This window comes from Pelobates fuscus, chromosome 8, assembly GCF_036172605.1.
Source record: "Pelobates fuscus isolate aPelFus1 chromosome 8, aPelFus1.pri, whole genome shotgun sequence".
NCBI lineage: Eukaryota > Metazoa > Chordata > Amphibia > Anura > Pelobatidae > Pelobates > Pelobates fuscus.
The window spans coordinates 122,933,661-122,954,078 of record NC_086324.1 but is presented as its reverse complement, the minus strand read 5'-3'; the positions used below and the strand labels follow the sequence as shown (position 1 = coordinate 122,954,078).

At 40.3% G+C, this 20,418-nt stretch overlaps 1 protein-coding gene across 1 annotated transcript in view; it reads right to left on the bottom strand.

Annotated features, from left to right (window-relative positions):
* Positions 1-20,418, bottom strand: part of GRIN2A (glutamate ionotropic receptor NMDA type subunit 2A) — a 617,672-nt gene that overhangs the window by 223,766 nt on the left and 373,488 nt on the right. Inside the window, exon 4 of the mRNA XM_063430281.1 lies at positions 13,827-14,032. Within this exon, the coding sequence (XP_063286351.1) occupies positions 13,827-14,032 (206 nt within the window). The remainder of the gene's footprint in view (positions 1-13,826; positions 14,033-20,418) is intronic.

Here is a 20,418-nt window from a genome sequence, read left to right as displayed (position 1 = left end):
GCGATAATAGTTTCTATTTGGGGAGCTTGCTTGCTCTTCCAGTTGCCTGCCAGAGCCACCTTGGCCACCGTCAAGATATTTATAATTACTTTTTTGTGGGGGTGTGTGTCCATATTTGGTATAACGTGCAATAGGTATTGTTCTGGTTGTAGGGGAATGCTTGTGTTAGTTCTGTGTGAAATTAGGGATTGGACCTGTGTCCAGAAGTTGTTTAAAAGGAGGCATGTCCAAAATATGTGAAGCAAGGTACCAGTGTCCAACTCACACCTCCAGCATAGGTTCACTGCACCTGAGTACATAGTCGCCAATCTTTGTGGCACTAGATACCACCTCATAGTTATCTTGCTGTATGCCTCCCACAGGGAGAGACTGTTCGATGCCTGTTTAGTGTGCAACATAGCAGACTGCCACTCTTCTGGGGAGATTTGGCTACCTAGGTCATTTTCCCATTTAGTCATGTAAGGTAATTTGTCTGGTGCGTTACCTGCAATGATTGCATTATAACATACGGATAGCGGTTTCGCTAGCTTGTTTAGGTACAGATGGTTCGGCTGGAGTGTTGGTGCGTATTTACTAGTGGCTGTTTGCTTGTTACAAGTAAGCATGATATTCTTAATTCTCAAGTACATAAAGAGATCTTTAGAGTCTAAGCCTAACTCGTTTTGTAAGTCAGCAAAGTGTTTTATTTCATCGCCAGACATTAAGTCCTCTACCAGTGGCGCCCCTTTGCTTAGCCATTTACCTATTTGTAGGCCCGGGGAACAGGCTGTGAGTGCTGTGACTGGTGCTTTCCTGAAGAGTTTCGTCGGGTCTAGCATCATCGGGCTCCAGGCTTTCCACGCCTTGAGCATGGTAATCGAGCAGCGTATATGCGGGCCTGTAGATGTTTGTGGTACGGTATTTGTCCACAGATAATGGGCAGTGTCATGCGTGTCAAGGCATGCATTCTCCAATGACAGCCAAAGTGGGTTATATGAGGGGTTGTGGTTTCGGAGAAGTCTTATTCCCTGCGCTAAAAAGGATGCTTTGTAGTATGCATTGATGTCAGGCATACCTAGTCCGCCCCTAGCGTAAGGGAGTCCCAGGCACCCTTTAGCTACCCTTGGGGGTTTTCTTTTCCAAATGTGTGCGTTTACTGTACTTTGGAACAGTTTAATCAGTGAATTCGGAAGTGATATGGGCAAGGTCCTAAAAAGATACAAAATGTGTGGCAGTGTCATCATTTTGACAAGATTGATACGGCCTAGCCAGGATGTATTTAAGCCTTCCCATTTTTCGAGGGTGTTCTTAATCTTGTTTATTATGGGATAGTGATTCTCTTTGGTCACAGTCTGGAGGGTTTTGGTCAGTTTGACACCAAGGTATTGTAGGGAGTTTGTGCGCCAGTCAAAGGGGTTTTGCGGTTTTAAGTTCCCCAACACATGTGTCGACAAGTTAATTGGTAAGGCCTGCGTTTTAGTGACATTGTTTTTGTAATACGAGACTTTCCCATAACCTACCAACGTTTTCATGAGTGAAGGCAAGGATGACTCTGGTTTTGTGATAAATAACAATATATCATCGGCAAACAGAGCTAGTTTTTTGGTGCCCCCTGGTGTACTCAGCCCTTGTATGGCAGGGTCTTGTTTCACTATCCTAATTAGAGGTTCTAAGCATAGAATGAAGATTAGGGGGGAGAGAGGGCAGCCCTGTCTGGTGCCGTTACGTATGGCCAGCCTTTCAGAGATAAATCCTGTGCTAAACACCTTAGCCGAAGGGTTTTGATACAATGCCATTATGCTAGACCTGAATGTCGGTGGAAACCCCATTTTGGTTAAAGTAAGTAGCATATATCCCCAGTGCAGTCGGTCGAAAGCCTTCTCGGCATCTAGTGCTAGTAAAATACCTGCCTGGTGTGAGGTGCCTGCCCAGTCTATCAAGTTCAGGAAATGCCTAGTATTGTCGCCGACTTGTCGGCCTTGAACAAAACCTGCCTGCTCCTCTGAAACGAGAGCTGGGAGGATCGGTTTGAGTCTAGAGGCAATGAGTTTGGCATATAGTTTAGTGTCAGCATTCAGGAGTGAGATTGGGCGCAGGTTGGCGCAGTGTGTTGGGGGTTTATTGGGTTTGGGAAGTGTCACTATATGTGCTTCTAACATATCTGGTGGCATGGTTCCTGTTGATTTTATGTGGTTAAACATTTTGGTGAGGGGTGTGATTACTTGTGTGGCTAGTTTGATGTAGTAATAATTTGACATCCCATCCGGTCCTGGGGCCTTGTGTTTAGGCAGGGACTTAATTGCTAACTCCACTTCGTCCTCCGTGAAGGGGCTCTCCAGTTGTTCGCATTGTGTTTGTGTCAGGCTATCTAGGGGAGCTTTGTCTAGGAAATGGCCTATCTCGTCCTCTGTCGGTTGATGTGTGGCTGAGTCCCTGTCTAATTGGTAAAGTGATGCGTAGTATTTTGCTAGTTCGTTCACTATGTCCTGAGGGTTATAGAGTTTGTCTCCTGTAGCGGAGGTAATGTACGGGATTTTGGATTGTAGTTTGGTTTGTTTCACTTTGTTGGCCAATAGTTTCCCAGCTTTGTTGCCCAAGATGTAGTACGATTGTTTTAAAGACCTCAAATGCTTCTCTGTGGTCGCTAGGTGGAGGCTGTGAAGTGTTGCGCGGCATGTCATCAGTTGTATGTGCGTTGCTAGCGTGGGTTTTGCTTTATTAGCGTGTTCTGCTTTGGCCAATTCTTGCTCAGCGTTATGCAGAGCCGTGTTGTGGAATCGCTTTGTTCTAGCCCCTAATTGGATTAGTTCACCCCTCATGACCGCCTTATGGGCTAGCCATTGTGTGGTAACAGACGACGAGCACTGGGTATGGTCAGCAAAAAAGTCCTCTACCCGGGCCCTTATTCTTCGGAGGTGCTCTGGGGTGTCCAGTAGGCTATCATTTAGGCGCCACGTACCCCTACCCCTAGCAGGATATGGGATGCGCATTGTTATGGCAAGAGGGGCATGGTCGGACCACGTGATCGTTCCTATGTTCGCTCTCGTGGCAAAGGGCAGGGTTTTAATATCAAGTAAGCATAGATCTATTCTCGTGTAAGTTCTATGGACCGTTGAATAAAATGTGTAATCCCTCCCACTTGAATTAAGGTTTCTCCAGGTGTCATAAAAGTCATATCTATGCATCAAATCCCTAAGGTGTAGGCCTAGCGAAATCGAGTGCTGTTGCGGCCGTTTGTCACCTTCTCTTCTAATGTCTACCTCTGGGTCCGGGGCACAATTAAAGTCCCCGCTTATGATCGTGTGACCCACTTTAATCTCGTCAATCTTTCTAAATACCTTGTTAAGGAAGGATTTTTGTCTGTCGTTGGGTGCGTAAATTGAGGCTATAGTCACCGATAACCCATTCAGGGAGCCCACTAGTATCAATAATCTCCCGTCCTTGCTAGCATACTGTTTGGTCGGTGTGAAGGCCCAGTCTCTGTGAAAATAGATGGCGACACCTTTGGCTTTAGTCGCGGACATAGCGTGGTAACCTTGGGGGTATGACTTGATGTTGAATTGCGGAGGTTTGGTGATACAAAAGTGCGTCTCTTGTAGACTCACAACTGCCGCCTTGGATTTGATCATTTCTTGTACCACCAATCTCCTTTTATGGGGACTATTAAGGCCTTTAACATTTAGTGTTAATATAGTGAGAGAATCATCCATGATCCTGGTGGGAAATTATGCTGTACCAGGGTAGTGGGGCAACATTCACGGGATGGGTCCATTTATGATGTCCTGGATCAGAGCAATCTACTCCACACCAACGGCGCGCGTGTGCGTAAACGAAGCCTTCACCGATCCCTTCCCGATAATGAACGGGACTAGACAGGGCTGCCCCCTCTCACCCCTCCTGTTCATACTAGCCCTGGAACCATTCCTGACCTCAATCCGAAACAACCCACTTATACCAGGACTAGTAATAGGGAGGAAGCGGCATTCAGTGGCAGCGTATGCTGATGACTTGCTATTTTTTGTCACCAAACCAGAAACCACAATGCCAGCAATACTGCAGGAATTCGACGCATACGGGGTACTGTCGAATTTCAAGATAAACTTCTCTAAATCCACAATACTCAATATTTCAATTCCATCACGTACAGCCACAACCCTGAAACGGGAATTCCCGTTCCAGTGGTCAGACGCCTCCCTGCGATACTTAGGGGCAAAAATCACGAGAGATCTCACCCAGCTCTATACAGCCAATTTCCAGCCGCTACTTGACACCTTCCGAAAAGACCTTCGGGACTGGGAGCAGGTGCGGCTCTCGTGGTTCGGGAGAGTAGGGGTACTCAAGATGAATATCCTGCCACGGGTGTTGTACCTGTTCCAGGCGGTCCCATGCGTCATCCCGGAGGCCTTCTTTACCTCCCTCAGGTCCATGGCCCTTAGATTCGCTTGGCACAAATTAAAGGCACGGATAAAGCACGATACACTCACACTACCAAAAGAGAAGGGTGGGCTAGCCTTCCCTGACTTTAAAAGATACTATTATGCCTCGCATATTCAACGGGTAGTAGAATGGACCAAATCAGGAGTGCCCAAACCCTGGAAAGAAATAGAGACGGTGCAGATAGGCAAACCCATCTCGGTCCTCCCCTGGCTAGACCACCAGCAGGGCAGACGACTGGCGGCCCCACACCCCCTTATCAAAGCCACGATGCAGGTGTGGCACAGACTAGCCACACCACTGACACTCACCACCACACCATCCCCACTACTCCCACTGACCCATAATGAGACCTTCCCTCCGGGGAAAGAACCAAAAGCGTTAACCAGGCTCCTGAGACAAGAGACCCCAAGACTCCTCCACGCGACCACCAGTGGCCAACTTAAAACCCTTGAGGCAATGACAGGGAACATACACAACTCATTTATGCTACAGTTTAGGTACCGCCAACTACACATGTTCACGCAAACACTACTCCACACACAAAACGCCACCAGACCATTGACGGAATTTGAGGGTATCTGCATGGACCCCGACCCCCTTGCGAAGGGCATCTCCATTCTCTATGGTATGCTTATGCAACTGAGGAGAAAACCACCCCCAAGTTTCATGGGAAAATGGGAAGCGGCGCTTAACACCACCTTCACACCAGCCCAATGGGACAAGATGTGCACACTCACACTTCACTGCGCTCCGTCAAGTGGGACACAGGAGACGGCATACAAAATATTGAGTCTATGGTATCGCACCCCGTTTCAAACGCACAAATACGACCCCACAACAGACGACACATGCTGGAGGTGCACAAGTCACACAGGGACCTACCTCCACATATGGTGGGAATGCCCAATTATCCAATCATACTGGGAACACATACACAAAATCATTCAGAGATTCACAGACACCCCACCACCGAAGGACCCTGCAGCATTCCTCCTCCACCACACCAAGTCCAAAGCATCTGTATATAAGAAATCCCTCACGGTCAGAATCCTTAATGTGGCTAAAAGTCTTATTCCAGTATACTGGAAAAAACAACACGCTCCCCCGATGGCAACCTGGTTCCAACGCATGGAGGAACTCAGAACGCTTGAGGAGCTCACCCTACAGGCAGAAGGGAAATCACAGACATACCAGACGATCTGGACTCATTGGATTCTGACGACTGGAAAACCGGACTTCCAAGACATTATACGCTAAACGTCACAAACACGGTCGAGACTACTGACATACAAACAGAGACACGAAACAACATATCTATATATTTTTTTATATTTTTTTTATATTTTATTTTTAATTATTTTTTATTTTATTTTTTTACGTATTTACATATTTATTTTTTTATATTATTTATAAATATATATAACAATAATTATATATATATTTAATCAGTATCAGTCTACGTGTAATTTGATATTAATATATATATATATATATTTATATCAAAATACACGTAGAACGAAATATATATATCTATATACATAAATATATACGTATATATCACTATATATATATACCTATATATAAATAACAATATAAAAAAAAATATATATATATACGTATATATACACATATGTATATATATATATATATACTTAGATCATATATATAATATATATATATATGATCTAAGTATATATATTTTATTTTTTTTACACTTATTTTATTTTATTTTAATTTGATTTCAGCCAGCAGGGGGACTAACTGTCATTACAGTTAGTCCCCCTGCTGGCAATGCCTGAGCCAGCTATACCGGCCATGTGATTGTAAGGTCCTCGCAAGGACCTCAAGGACCTCACTCTCACATGACCGGGGGGGACCGGAGGAGGAAGATCTGCCGCGGGGGGGGCGACCGGATAAGTAAAAAAAAAACGGAGGGCGTACATTTACGTCCTGCGGCGTTTAGAGCCGCTTTTAAAAGGACGTAAATATACGTCCTCCGGACTTAAGGGGTTAATGTACAACAATAGTTTAGGGTTCTTGTTTTATTATTTCCCTTTTGTACTGTAAATAAGCAGAATATGAGCAATATCACCATATGTTTCCTTGTCTCACCACATTGCTCACAAAAGCAGGTACAGCCAGGCACTAAGCCAAGTGCGCTCAACCTAATCACAAAAGGCAATGTTATAGCATGACCTATCTCCCTATTTTACCTAAAAGTGTGATACCAATCGGTGAACCTAAGCTACTGTTTTCCTCTTGCTATAGTGAAGCTCACGATATGATCTTGTCTATTTTCCTATACAAAACGAACCTACGTTATAATATAGCTCTAGGAAAGTACTACTAAGCTTGTTCCTAATCCTGTCGTTATACCGTAAAAAAAAAAAAAAAAAAAAAAAAAAAAGTGCATTTTTTTTTTACCAATGCCTTGATGCTTACAAGCTGTGTAACTTGTTTCCCTTGTCGCATGCTGTTGGGGCATGACGAGATAGTGTGTAATTATCTGCACTTCAAAAATAAAGAATTTAAAAAAAAAAAAAATCTTCATACTACTCAAGGAGTTCAATGTTTTACTTTATTTGAAAGAATGTGTCACAAAATGAGCCCGAACAAAAAAGTGCTATCGATTTTGCTCCAACAGTGTAAAAGGGGATGCATCTAAACAGTCTCCCAGGTTTCTAGAAGCATGACAGAATGATCTAGGGAGATAATTGTCCAGGATAAGTGAACCATTTCGTTTAACTCACACAAAGGAATCACATAATGCTTCTCACATATCGAACTACAACACAAAATACTCTACAGATGGTACCATATAGACTCTCCCAGAACAAGCTGGAGATGCCTCTTGCATGAGGCACATATAGTTGACCTGTCCTACCCTTCAGCTCTTTTGGACCATGATTGCGCAAGTCCTGTCCTCTATACTACAAGCTGAATTTGAACCACTTCCAGAAATCTACATCATTATTATACTCCCAAATTACATTGCACATTTTTGCATCAGATTCTATTAGTGCCTAACACACTATTAGCCAGACTCTGGAAACTTAGTATAATCCTGACACATCAGGAACTATTGGAGGTGGAGGAGGGAGATCCAACCCTATCCAGAGACATTAGAATTAGATAATTTGAACGTAGAGTCACACACGGGTATTGGCAGACAATTCTCTGGAGGGCTATATAAGTTAGTCCCAACACAGATGCCTATACCTGTGAGAAACTGACTACAGAGTGGCACAAGAACCCCTATAGTACATTGTCTAATCCTTTTGTTATTCACATCTATTGTTACTTGTGCTAATCACATTATTATGCTGTTTTTTTGTTTTTAAAAGCCATGCTTGTACAGTTACAATTTCACTGTATTATTTGAATGTTATGTTTTCTTTATTGTATCTACCTGTCATTTATACATATGGAGAGTGATTGTCAACTCTCTTGCGTTTAGACTTACTCCGTACATTGTTGTTTCAATATTTTAAATAATACTTTCTCTACAAGTCTAGTAAAATTCAATAAAAAATGTCAAATCGAAAAGAAATAAACAAAAACAAATGCACATGAGGTATGCTAAAGCATATCATTCTAAAAAGGCCACGTTCAATAAGATAAGGGCAGCTTTACAACTCACTGACCAGCATAAACTCTTTAGTGAAAAAAAACCACCGAGTATAAATGGTATATCTTCAAACAAATATTAGAAATGTACACTTCTCAGTATATACAATTTGGTAATGCATATACAAAAACTGAAACTATATAGCTTTGTGGGATGGTAAACCAAGAAATAAAAAAATAAGAAAAAGGCATTTACATCAGACAAATAAGAGACATCCTATATAAGATATACAGAAGATCAGTAAAAGGCAGTCATTTTAAATATTTTTTTCTCATTATATATTAAGTAGGAACATTTGACAGGATATATGCAAATAATTGCTGCAAAAAAAACTTGAAATCTAATGTAAACATAACCCCATGACCTGATGGTATTCACCCAAGGAGCTAAGTGGGAAAATAAGCAAACCTCTGTTTTTAATCTTTCTAGATTCTTTTCTTTCAGGAATTGTAGTTGTTTCAGTGGATTGGAGAAATGCAGATGTGGTTTTTAAAGGTGAGCTTTTGTGGCTGGGAAAGTATTTGAAGGGTTATCAAGGAATACTTTTAATAAAGTCATTGGGGAAAAACATCAGCATGGTTTTATGAAATATAGGTCATGTCAAACTAACTAGATTGCATTCTACAAATAAGTAAGTAGAAATATAGATCAGGTGCTGCAGTGGATGTGGACTTGGATTTTGTCAAGGCGTTCGTTATGGTTCCACGCAGGTTGATATTCAAACTAGAAGAAATTGGTCTAGATGAAAATTCCTGTTCTCTAGTAGAACATTGGCTTAAAGATAGAGTACAGATTGAACTAGAAAAGGCGATAAGTGGTTTCCTTCAGGGTTCTCATTATTTATAAATGATCTTGAAATAAGCATGGAAAGTCATGTTTTAGTGTTTGCAGACGAAACAAAACTAGGTTAGGTAGAAAATAGTGCATAGCTAATGAATAAGTGCTTGAATAGCACACATTGTGTAAGGTGTGTGGGCCCTCAGGGTGATGTTATTTTGATATTTGTGTGCACTATATTCTATACCCTTATCATGAAATATGTTTTTAATGGATTTTCAATAAAAGAAAAGTTTGTATCCTTTAAGTGTTGGATTTCACAAGTTGAATGCTCCCCAAGTGCAGTGCTGACTGCTGTACTGACCTCGGGTGATTTTTTATTGGACTAGCCCATAGCGGATATGAGAGCACAACTTTATTCCTGTTTTTGTCTATGAGGTATTAGTTAGATACATCATGGGAGCCTCTGAAAAATCCTACAGGTTTAGATAAAACATGTCAAACTCTGTGTCCGATATTACTGTAAGCCAAGGCAGCTGGGGTGGAAGTGCTTTATATATGTTGCACATGGAGTTCAAATCCCAAGCTACGTCTTGGTGTTTTCTGCTAATTTAATTATTGTTATTTTAGCTCATTATTGACAGGACAAATGTGGTACCTGCACCAGGAGCTGTGACATCTGCTGAAATCTTCAATAAAAAAAAAATATATACCTTGAGGCTGAGAATGGTGAGGAGAGTATGATTTTACAACTACAGGGAGTGCAGAATTATTAGGCAAGTTGTATTTTTGAGGATTAATTTTATTATTGAACAACAACCATGTTCTCAATGAACCCAAAAAACTCATTAATATCAAAGCTGAATATTTTTGGAAGTAGTTTTTAGTTTGTTTTTAGTTATAGCTATTTTAGGGGGATATCTGTGTGTGCAGGTGACTATTACTGTGCATAATTATTAGGCAACTTAACAAAAAACAAATATATACCCATTTCAATTATTTATTTTTACCAATGAAACCAATATAACATCTCAACATTCACAAATATACATTTCTGACATTCAAAAACATAACAAAAACAAATCAGTGACCAATATAGCCACCTTTCTTTGCAAGGACACTCAAAAGCCTGCCATCCATGGATTCAGTGTTTTGATCTGTTCACCATCAACATTGCGTGCAGCAGCAACCACAGCCTCCCAGACACTGTTCAGAGAGGTGTACTGTTTTCCCTCCTTGTAAATCTCACATTTGATGATGGACCACAGGTTCTCAATGGGGTTCAGATCAGGTGAACAAGGAGGCCATGTCATTAGATTTTCTTCTTTTATACCCTTTCTTGCCAGCCACGCTGTGGAGTAGTTGGACGCGTGTGATGGAGCATTGTCCTGCATGAAAATCATGTTTTTCTTGAAGGATGCAGACTTCTTCCTGTACCACTGCTTGAAGAAGGTGTCTTCCAGAAACTGGCAGTAGGACTGGGAGTTGAGCTTGACTCCATCCTCAACCCGAAAAGGCCCCACAAGCTCATCTTTGATGATACCAGCCCAAACCAGTACTCCACCTCCACCGTGCTGGAGTCTGAGTCGGACTGGAGCTCTCTGCCCTTTACCAATCCATCCATCTGGCCCATCAAGACTCACTCTCATTTCATCAGTCCATAAAACCTTAGAAAAATCAGTCTTGAGATATTTCTTGGCCCAGTCTTGAAGTTTCAGCTTGTGTGTCTTGTTCAGTGGTGGTCGTCTTTCAGCCTTTCTTACATTGGCCATGTCTCTGAGTATTGCACACCTTGTGCTTTTGGGCACTCCAGTAATGTTGCAGCTCTGAAATATGGCCAAACTTGTGGCAAGTGGCATCTTGGCAGCTGCACGCTTGACTTTTCTCAGTTCATGGGTAGTTATTTTGCGCCTTGGTTTCTCCACACGCTTCTTGCGACCCTGTTGACTATTTTGAATGAAACGCTTGATTGTTCGATGATCACGCTTCAGAAGCTTTGCAATTTTAAGAGTGCTGCATCCCTCTGCAAGATATCTCACTATTTTTGACTTTTCTGAGCCTGTCAAGTCCTTCTTTTGACCCATTTTGCCAAAGGAAAGGAAGTTGCCTAATAATTATGCACACTTGATATAGGGTGTTGATGTCATTAGACCACACCCCTTCTCATTACAGAGATGCACATCACCTAATATGCTTAAAGGACCACTCTAGTGCCAGGAAAGCATACTCGTTTTCCTGGCACTAGAGTGCCCTGAGGGTGTCCCCACCCTCAGGGACCCCCTCCCGCCCGGCTCTGGAAAGGGGAAAGGGGTTAAATCTTACCTTTTTCCAGCGCTGGGCGGAGAGATCTCCTCCTGCTCTCCTCCTCCGATCCTCCTCTTCTCCTCCCCGTCGGCTGAATGCGCACGCGCGGCAAGAGCTGCGCGCGCATTCAGCCGGTCACATAGGAAAGCATTCATAATGCTTTCCTATGGACGCTGGCGTGCTCTCACTGTGAAAATCACAGTGAGAAGCACGCAAGCGCCTCTAGCGGCTGTCAATGAGACAGCCACTAGAGGACATAGGGGGAAGGCTTAACCCATTCATAAACATAGCAGTTTCTCTGAAACTGCTATGTTTATGAAAAAATGGGTTAACCCTAGAAGGACCTGGCACCCAGACCACCTCATTAAGCTGAAGTGGTCTGGGTGCCTAGAGTGGTCCTTTAATTGGTAGTAGGCTTTCGAGCCTATACAGCTTGGAGTAAGACAACATGCATAAAGAGGATGATGTGGTCAAAATACTCATTTGCCTAATAATTCTGCACTCCCTGTATGTTTTGTTTACTTTTACTTCATGAAGTAAGTAAAAACATGTTATTTTATATCAGATTAGAATGAGGCATAGTTTTATCCACCAGAGTTCTACCCTATCATTGGTGAGAATGGTGTTCTTTAACTATGAGAATTATAACATGCACTTTTGATACAAATTTATATCTTACAGTGTAATTTTTTTTAACAAGTTTCTTAATGCATTTTGGAAATATTGGAAACGATCACTTGGACTCTCTGAGACATGGTTTGCCCCTCAAAAGTTACTCTGTTTTGTTTTATTAAAGTGTTACAAAAAAAGGAACCAAAACAAACAAAAAAACATGCTATGTAGACCTACATATTCACCATGGAAAAGGTAATAACTGATTATTTCAGATGGTGGTTCACAAACCGCATAGATGAAAGGGAAGACAAAAAAATATACGGTCAGGATGGAAAATGTCTTTGTCAAACAGGAAATGTTTGCAGCTGAACTACAGTATGTGGCTTCAGTTAAAATTGGTAAACAGCTTATTTAATGTTACTAAAACATTTACCTGGAAGGTGCAGTGATGGGTGGTGTCACTGCACCTATTTTTAATCTAAAGTAAATATAATGCAATAATGTGTTTATTGGTGTGGTAGACTGGATATATTTGTCTCTAATTCAAATAAAAGTAAATAAAGTCTGCACAGAGTAAAGTAAAGCATTTTTATATAATCATCGCATCTCTAGACTCTCTGGCTGAGGTAGTGGAGGTGAGGAGTAACACCTGGTGGACCATAGGTAAGTAGTAAAACCATTTTAAATTGGTTTAAATACTTAAAATGTGGAGCACCAGGGCATCCCACTACACTAAAAAAAAAACTGTAACACTGACACCAACTCTACTCTTACACTCACTGTAACCCTATTTCATTACTAACCACTAATCCTAACTCTTGATCAACCTTAATCCTACATCAGTCCAAACCCTTCACCAGCTCTAACATCAATCCTACAGCAAATCCTGACCCTATACAATTCCTAACGCTACTTTTAAAAGTACATCAACCCTAATGCTAATCCCACACACACACTTTTTAAGTGCTTTTTACTATGTGATTGCAGCAAGAGGAGATCTCCTTCACGTGCTGAAGATCTTCAAGGTGACCCTGTTTATCAGCAAGGCTATGCGGGAAGACCTAACTGGGGTCTCTTCTGAACCTATGGATCTCTCTCTGAGGGAATCATCATGGCTGATTGTTGAATCATTCAGTCATGATGATTTAAAGGGCTGTGAACAGAACTCACTTTGCGTTCAGTATACAAAGTTCATCAGTCAGTGTGGGTCATTTCAGTGTAGACTTAGATGACAAAGGGGACACCCAGGTAAAAAGTCTCCTTTTTACTATCAGGGATCTAGCTTTGCTGGTACTTTTAAGAAATATGTACACTTCTGGCTGATTACCTATTTACAATCTGAGTACCACTTCTCAAATTAGCTCATTGAAACATAAGAATATATAAAACTACCTGGAACACTAATTCTACTCCATGGTACATCCTCATTTACTGAGAATTACAGATATTTTTGTAAGCTGGTTTTTAACGTTATATGCAAGTGTCCTATTTCATAGGATTCTAAACCTTCACCAACACCGATAGAAGAACAAGAAGAATACAGGATCAGTAATTGAGACACTATTGTTTCTCAGTAGACTACATTAAAGCTGAGTGGGCTACAAGAAAGATTTCTAGAGTTTGTGACAAAATTTACCTTGGGCCATGAACAATAGAGAAAAGGGTATACAGCCTCAAACCATTCTTGTGAAAATAAAAATAGTGAAGGTGCGTTGGAATGTCTGTTCCTATAGTATTGTAGGAATTTTGCAGGGCCTTTGTTAACATAGCACTCTGTGGGTTCTGTGCATCGGCTGGTGGCATGGGCTCTCAATACTATTCATGCCCGGACTGGTCCAATAGGATATTTCACAGTAGTCTGCAGCTTCTGGGTTGAGTGAGTTCAGTGTTAGTATGTATTATGTCTTTGAAAGTGATTTTTTTTTTTTTTTTTTAAAACACCTAATCTAGGCAAAAATTATTGGGGTTTAGTTACATTATATGATCATCAGCCTTATGCATGCAATAACACATTTACATTTACAATTTCTTATTTTTATGTTAAATGCTACATTTCCTTGATGATCATAGTGGTGAAAACACTTACTTTAAACGAATATGCTTTCGGCATGGCACTGTATTTCTAACACATGTTCCTGTTAGGTAGTCCATATTTTCAACAATCACAAACGGAGCTTCTTCCAAAGTGACAATGCTCAGATGGTTATCATCAGGGTCACTGTCTGCTGATGCTGTAATCCTTGGCCACACTGGATACTTCATGTGTAATGACTTGTTCTCCCATTTTCCCACCTGCCGTGTAAAACAACGTATGCATTATTTATGGATTCAATGTCAGAGATGCATTATAATTTAAACAATATTGCATTTTTAACTTGAAAAATTGAGCTAAAAGCACATTTTCTGCCTTGGATCTTGTAATGGTGACCACAAACTGTTTACAAACAAGTTGATACAAAAAGTACTGCTAAGTTTTGCAGATGACTAGGTAAGGTGATATAGCAGGAGCAATATACTATCCTGCAGAGATATTTGAATAAATACAGATAATTACAGATACTGGGCAGTGAAGTGGCAGATTAAATTAATGCTAACTGCACAAATATGTATTTTGAGGTGAGGTAGATGCAATAAATATACAACCTTAATGGTACTAAGTTAGAAAAAAATTATGAATGAGGAGGACTTGGAAATGGTGATAATGAACTAGACAACAAGATTCACTTAGGTTGCTCAGTAGTTGCAAAGTTTAGTATGGTATTGTCATCCACAAAAAGCAATAGCAATTAATGTAATATAATTATCATTTTGCCTCGTTACAAAGAAATGGTGGTAAGAGCCCACCTTGAATATGTGGTGCAATTTTAGCACCTATTTTAAAAAATAATAATTATAAGGGGGGTGGATAAAGGGAAATGTTTTGGTTATAAAGACAGGCTAGAAAACTTGCTTACATTAAAAAGTGTGTCATAGTCACACACAGGTAAGGCCTTATAGGAGAAATCAAGGGTTTGGCTGCACTTACCTAAACACACTTAAATTGGGTGCTGATGGGAGCCAATATGTACAGTAAAAATGAAAATCCAGCGCACTCACTTATCTACTAAACAGTTATTTTAGCGCTAAACAATTTTGTTAGTTTTATTAAACACACCTAATCTAGGCAAAAATAATGGGGGTTTAGTTACATCATATGATCATACATTGCATAAGCCTGCCACAACGCCAATGTACCCCATCTTTGGCAGGTCCTACTCTGTCTGCTAAATGAGCTACTCACTTGGGGAAAGGCTTATGCAATGTATGATCATATAATGTAACTAAACCCCCATTATTTCTTGCCTAGATTAGGTGTTTTTTAATAAAACTAACAAAATTGTTTAGCGCTAAAATAACTGTTTAGTAGATAAGTGAGTGCGCTGGATTTTCATTTATACTGCAGGTAAAGCCTTTTGAGGGATTCCCTCACCATTCTCAGAAAATCGATGATAAAATAACCCTAGTACTTAGCTGGACTCTGTCAACAAAGTGGCCAAAACCTTCGATATCTTCACTATGTGAGACCATATTGAAAACTGTTATCTTATGAATCAGCCTACTAGCTATGCCGCCATAAAATTTGTTTTATATAATGTAATATTGTTAAATGTGAATTTGAAATAACCAGTAGACATGTGCAATTTGTTTAGTTCCGAATGTAAATTCGGCCGAATTTCGTCAATTCGGACATTCGGATGCTTCCAAATGTCTGAATTGCCAAATTTCCGAAGTGCCGAATTGCTGAAGTTACAAATTGCCGAAGTCCCGAAGTGCTTCAGATTTCTGAAAAGTGGCAAAACAGGAGAGGGAGGGAAAATTAAGGAAATGATGACAGGAATCTAATCCCTACCCCCTACCACTACCCCTAACCCTAGTAGGGTTAGGGTTAGAGAATTGCCTAAGTGCCGAATTCCCGAATTGACGAAGTCCTGAATTTCGGAAGTGCCAAACCGAACCAAAGTGCCGAATTGCCGAAGTCCCTAATTTCGGAAGTGCCGAACCGAATCTTTTGCCCATGCACATCCCTAATAACCATATTCAACTCTGTGGTAACCTTTTCAAAGGACCATACAAAGCACATTAAATTATCAATTCAGATGACAAGGTTCTTTACAGTAAGAAAAAAAAATTTTTTGACTCTGTTCAGCTTTTTCTTTGTCTTCTGCATGTTCTTTATTTTTTAAAATATAATATTAAAGTGTAGTTAATATAATATATATTATAACTATAATATATTATAGATAATATAAGGAGAAGCAGCTTGATGTTTAACAGAGAAATCTGATTACCATTTTGGAGTAAAATAAGAACTAGAAATCAAATTCAGATTTTCAACATTATTTGAAACCACGCCAGAAACAGAGGTGAAATGTTGACCTTGAGGAACCTGACAGGGTTATTTATTAAACACGAGATTTTGTTTGGATGGGCAAAATCTGGTCAATTTGACTGAATTCTGACCACAACGGCAATCCTCATACTTACTAAAACCAAAAATGATCCGAATTCTCTAGTGCTGCCAATGGGCAAATAATTCAGTATTTTTTTCCAATATAATAGATCAGCTGAAATCCGGACCTAATTCAGGCCCGTTCAGAGTCTGAATTGCAAAACTGGGACATTGTTAAACTATGGGAACAAGGTTTAGGTTTTGCAGTCCAAATAGCCCTGTATGCAGCCTAATGGTTTTGCCCCATTTGGTACCATTCTATTCGAACTGTAATGAATAACTCTGTGAGTCTTTTTTTTTTTAAGCTTATATTATTTTGTTACTAGGCAATGACAAAACAAATCACATCGCATGGCAAACAGAAGGCAATGAAACATGTGTACACCAATTAATTAAACAGTATATGGCTGATTGCAGTCATTTTTTCCTTTATAGAACAGTTGGCAATGACATATGACCAAACACTGTGATTCATGGCAGATAGAATTATTTAAGAACAATTAATAACATCTAGAACAACAAAGGTAATTTTGATGTTAATATACTGTAGAGGTAATTTGGATGCTAATGCAGAAACATACCTTTTATGAAAGGGTGCTATGCACTTTAGCAATAATTAGTGACTATGGGATATTATAACTGTGCTAAGAAAACGTTATAGAGGCAATTTTTGCTGGGCTCTAAGCACATGTCAGCAGTGATATTAAACAGCATATGAAGGGCTAAATTATTGTCTTTTTTTTTGCTGCATATCTTGAGTAATTTGCAAGCAGATCAGATCAGTATGGACATTTAGGGTGGATTCATTCTGAAATATAACTAGTTTAAGTGTTCTCTGTAACCTGAGATCTGAATGGTACTAACCAATATGTAGATTATTAAGTGTTTTTAAAAACTCAAAGGTATACGATTATAAAAAAATGAATTCAGTTTATATATCCAATGTGTGTGTATACGTATATATATATATATATATATATATATATACACATATGTATATTTGTGTTCGGTGCTATTCTTATAACGTAACCGTACGTATAGTATGGTGTAAATCATAGATATGAACAAGTCGGTTGAAGTGTGCCGAAACCGACGTATGCGGTACGCCTGTAATAAAGAGGGCCCACCCTAGATATAAAATAATAAATGAAATTAAGTTGAGGGAGTGGCGGGTGGGGCCTGCCGAACATCAGAATCCACAGTGATGCAGGTAAAGGGGGGTGTGCTTAAATAGGATCAACACACCCCTCCCACAACTCCTGGCAAGCATTTACATATATATAGGATTCCAACATTTTTATGGATAAAAGGAGGGTTTTTACTTTTCTTTACCACTATGTACAAATATATTTTTAGAACCTGCCTTATCCAACACAGAATACATATGACATGTTGGTTTCAACGACAGATGTAGAAAGTGGGGTAGGGGATATCCAAGTATGTAATATTGTGTTTTACAATGCTGACATACTGTGTTTTCATACCTTTCTAACACCTGACAATGGCTCAGGAACTGAGAGACTGACATAATGCATTGTATGGTAAAGACAACTGAACAGTAGTGTAGGGAATTATTATTGTCATTTCTATAAAACTAAAATATCCTGAAGTGATTTACAGTTTCAGCTGGGGTACATTGCAGCAAATAACAGACATGACAAAGGTGACAGACAAAAGAAGTCAAAGGAAGTGGGATAAATTAACACAAGGTAAAGAACAGCATGTCAGAAGGGAAGACAGGTTGACAGATATGATACCTGTGTCTAGTTAAACATGTAATAGAGGTATACAGGGGAACTGTATAGTGGAATGAGAGATGAAGTGGACTCTACGAGTAGGAGCTGATACAGATAGAGAGGCAGAAATAAGAATCAAAGCATGAAAAGTACACAAAAATAAACAGATTTATAGAATGAAAAAATGCTTTTTATATAATGTGTGTGTGTGTGTATATATATATATATATATATATATATATATATATATAAGAAGCTGCTGTATAGATATGGTAATACAATACAATATGTCAAGCTGCTAACCAATGTAATAGAGGTGTCTCACTAAAGTGATAAAACTATAAAAACACTATCATGGTAGCACTAATAATCAATGTTTATTAGATAATATAAAATAAAATAGAAATTTAAAATAACTAAAATACTGTTGTGTACATATAAAGTATCGATAGCATGGAGAATATAGTAAGTATGTGATGGCAGAGCAAGGCAATATAAAACGTGTACAATAATGTAGCTAAATACACAATAGTGGACTGGATGAAAAATACAGGACCACATTAAAATAGGAGCTGATGGAGCTGCAGCTCCAGGCCCATGCCTATGGAACAGACCATTGATTTAAAAATAAATATATATATATATATATATATATATTTTTTTTTTTTTACTCTTCACATGCTCTTGCTTAAGTATGGAAACTTAAGAGGGATGTAGGGAAACAAAACTGGTGTCGGCTGGCTGACAATGAAATTATTTAAGGTAAAGCTGATTTTGCGCATTATGCAAATGCTCTTGCAGCTTCACATCACTACATACACGTTTTTTCTGTCCATACTGTATAACAGGAGCTCTGCTTGCTAGCAAGAAGGTAAGGAGAGGAGTGGAACAACGAGTGCTAGAGGACAGTCCTTAGAAAGTATAGAAGTAGCACATCATTAGATGCCTTTATGCCAAGCTCAGGGTGCTGTCTGCACAGTATATTCTTGGTTGGTCATCCTACATGAATGGTAGGCAGCCTGGCGTGCATTCACACCAGGCTGATCATCTAATTCTTCATGCAGATACGCCCCCTTTTTGGGGATGTTTGTCCCTTTGGGCCGTTCTGGTTAGGTGATTCAAACAACAGACGAGTAAGCAAAATCGGGAGTGGTTATAATTGGTGTACGTTATTACCCTTGTGAGTAGAACCATAAAACGTAACTTTTTATAGAATATTATCTATAAAATGTTGTGAGTTGTGCCACCATCTAAAATTAAGTCATTCCAATTTACTCTAAGAGAGGACCTAGTCTACTCTAATGGTAATGTACATGTGGGAATATGTTGTTCCTCCTAGGGAATGACATAATAAAAGTTAAAAACATTGAGAATCATTAGGGACCATACCGATAAACAGTGCTTTCAACTGTTCATGTGTAGTTTAGATAGTCACTACGATAGAGCAAACACAGGTATAATAACCTCTTACGATTGCCTCTGGTGAATACCTGAGAGTAAATTGTCCAAAATTGACTTATTCACTGTCAGTTGTTTTTGGTCCCATATAACTTACAAGCCATTAGTATAAATATTGGGTGGTGGTTATCGTAGCCAAGATCCAGGAAAAATAACCTCTTGGACTAGCAGCTGGTGAATGCCAGAAAGTGCATTATTAAAGATTGACAAGTCCACTGGTAGTTATGGGTGGTTGATGAGGAGAGAATTGAGTTTGGTAACATTTAGCTACTGTTTAGATAAATGTTGTAGCCAGGGGCGTATTAGCCGCGAGGCAAACAAGGCATTTGCCTTGGGCGGCATTTTCCAGGGGGCGGCAAAAAATGCCGCCCCCAAATGCCCAAGGCAAATGTCTTGTTAGCCTTGCGGCTAACAGACATGCTGGGCTGGTTGCTGGTTGCTGGGCGGCCGGCGAGGGAGCTCTTCCCCTGAGCTCTCTGCTCAGCTCCCTCGCGCGCCGCCCGCAGAGTGAGACTGGGAGCCGGAATATGACGTCATATTCCGGCTCCGCCTCCTAGCCTCACTCTGCGGGCGGCGCGCGAGGTAGCTGAGCAGAGAGCTCAGGGGAAGAGCTCCCTCGCCGGCTGCCCAGCCTGCCCGCCAGTGCCGTCCTGCAGCCACTGGACCACCAGGGAATGGGAGAACGAGAACCCCCCCACCCCCAGCATTCCCAAAGACAGGGAGGGGGGGGGAGTAAATAATAAAAAAAAAATGTGTTAATGTGAGTGTGTGTGTGTGTCTGACTGTGTGTGTCTGATAGTGTGTGTGTGTGTGTGTGTGTGTCTGTTAGTGTGTGTGTGTGTCTGTTAGTGTGTGTGTGTGTGTGTGTGTCTGTTAGTGTGTGTGTGTCTGTTAGTGTGTGTCTGTGACTGTGTGTGTCTGTTAGTGTGTGTGTGTCTGTTAGTGTGTGTGTGTCTGACTGTGTGTCCGACAGTGTGTGTCTGTTAGTGTGTGTG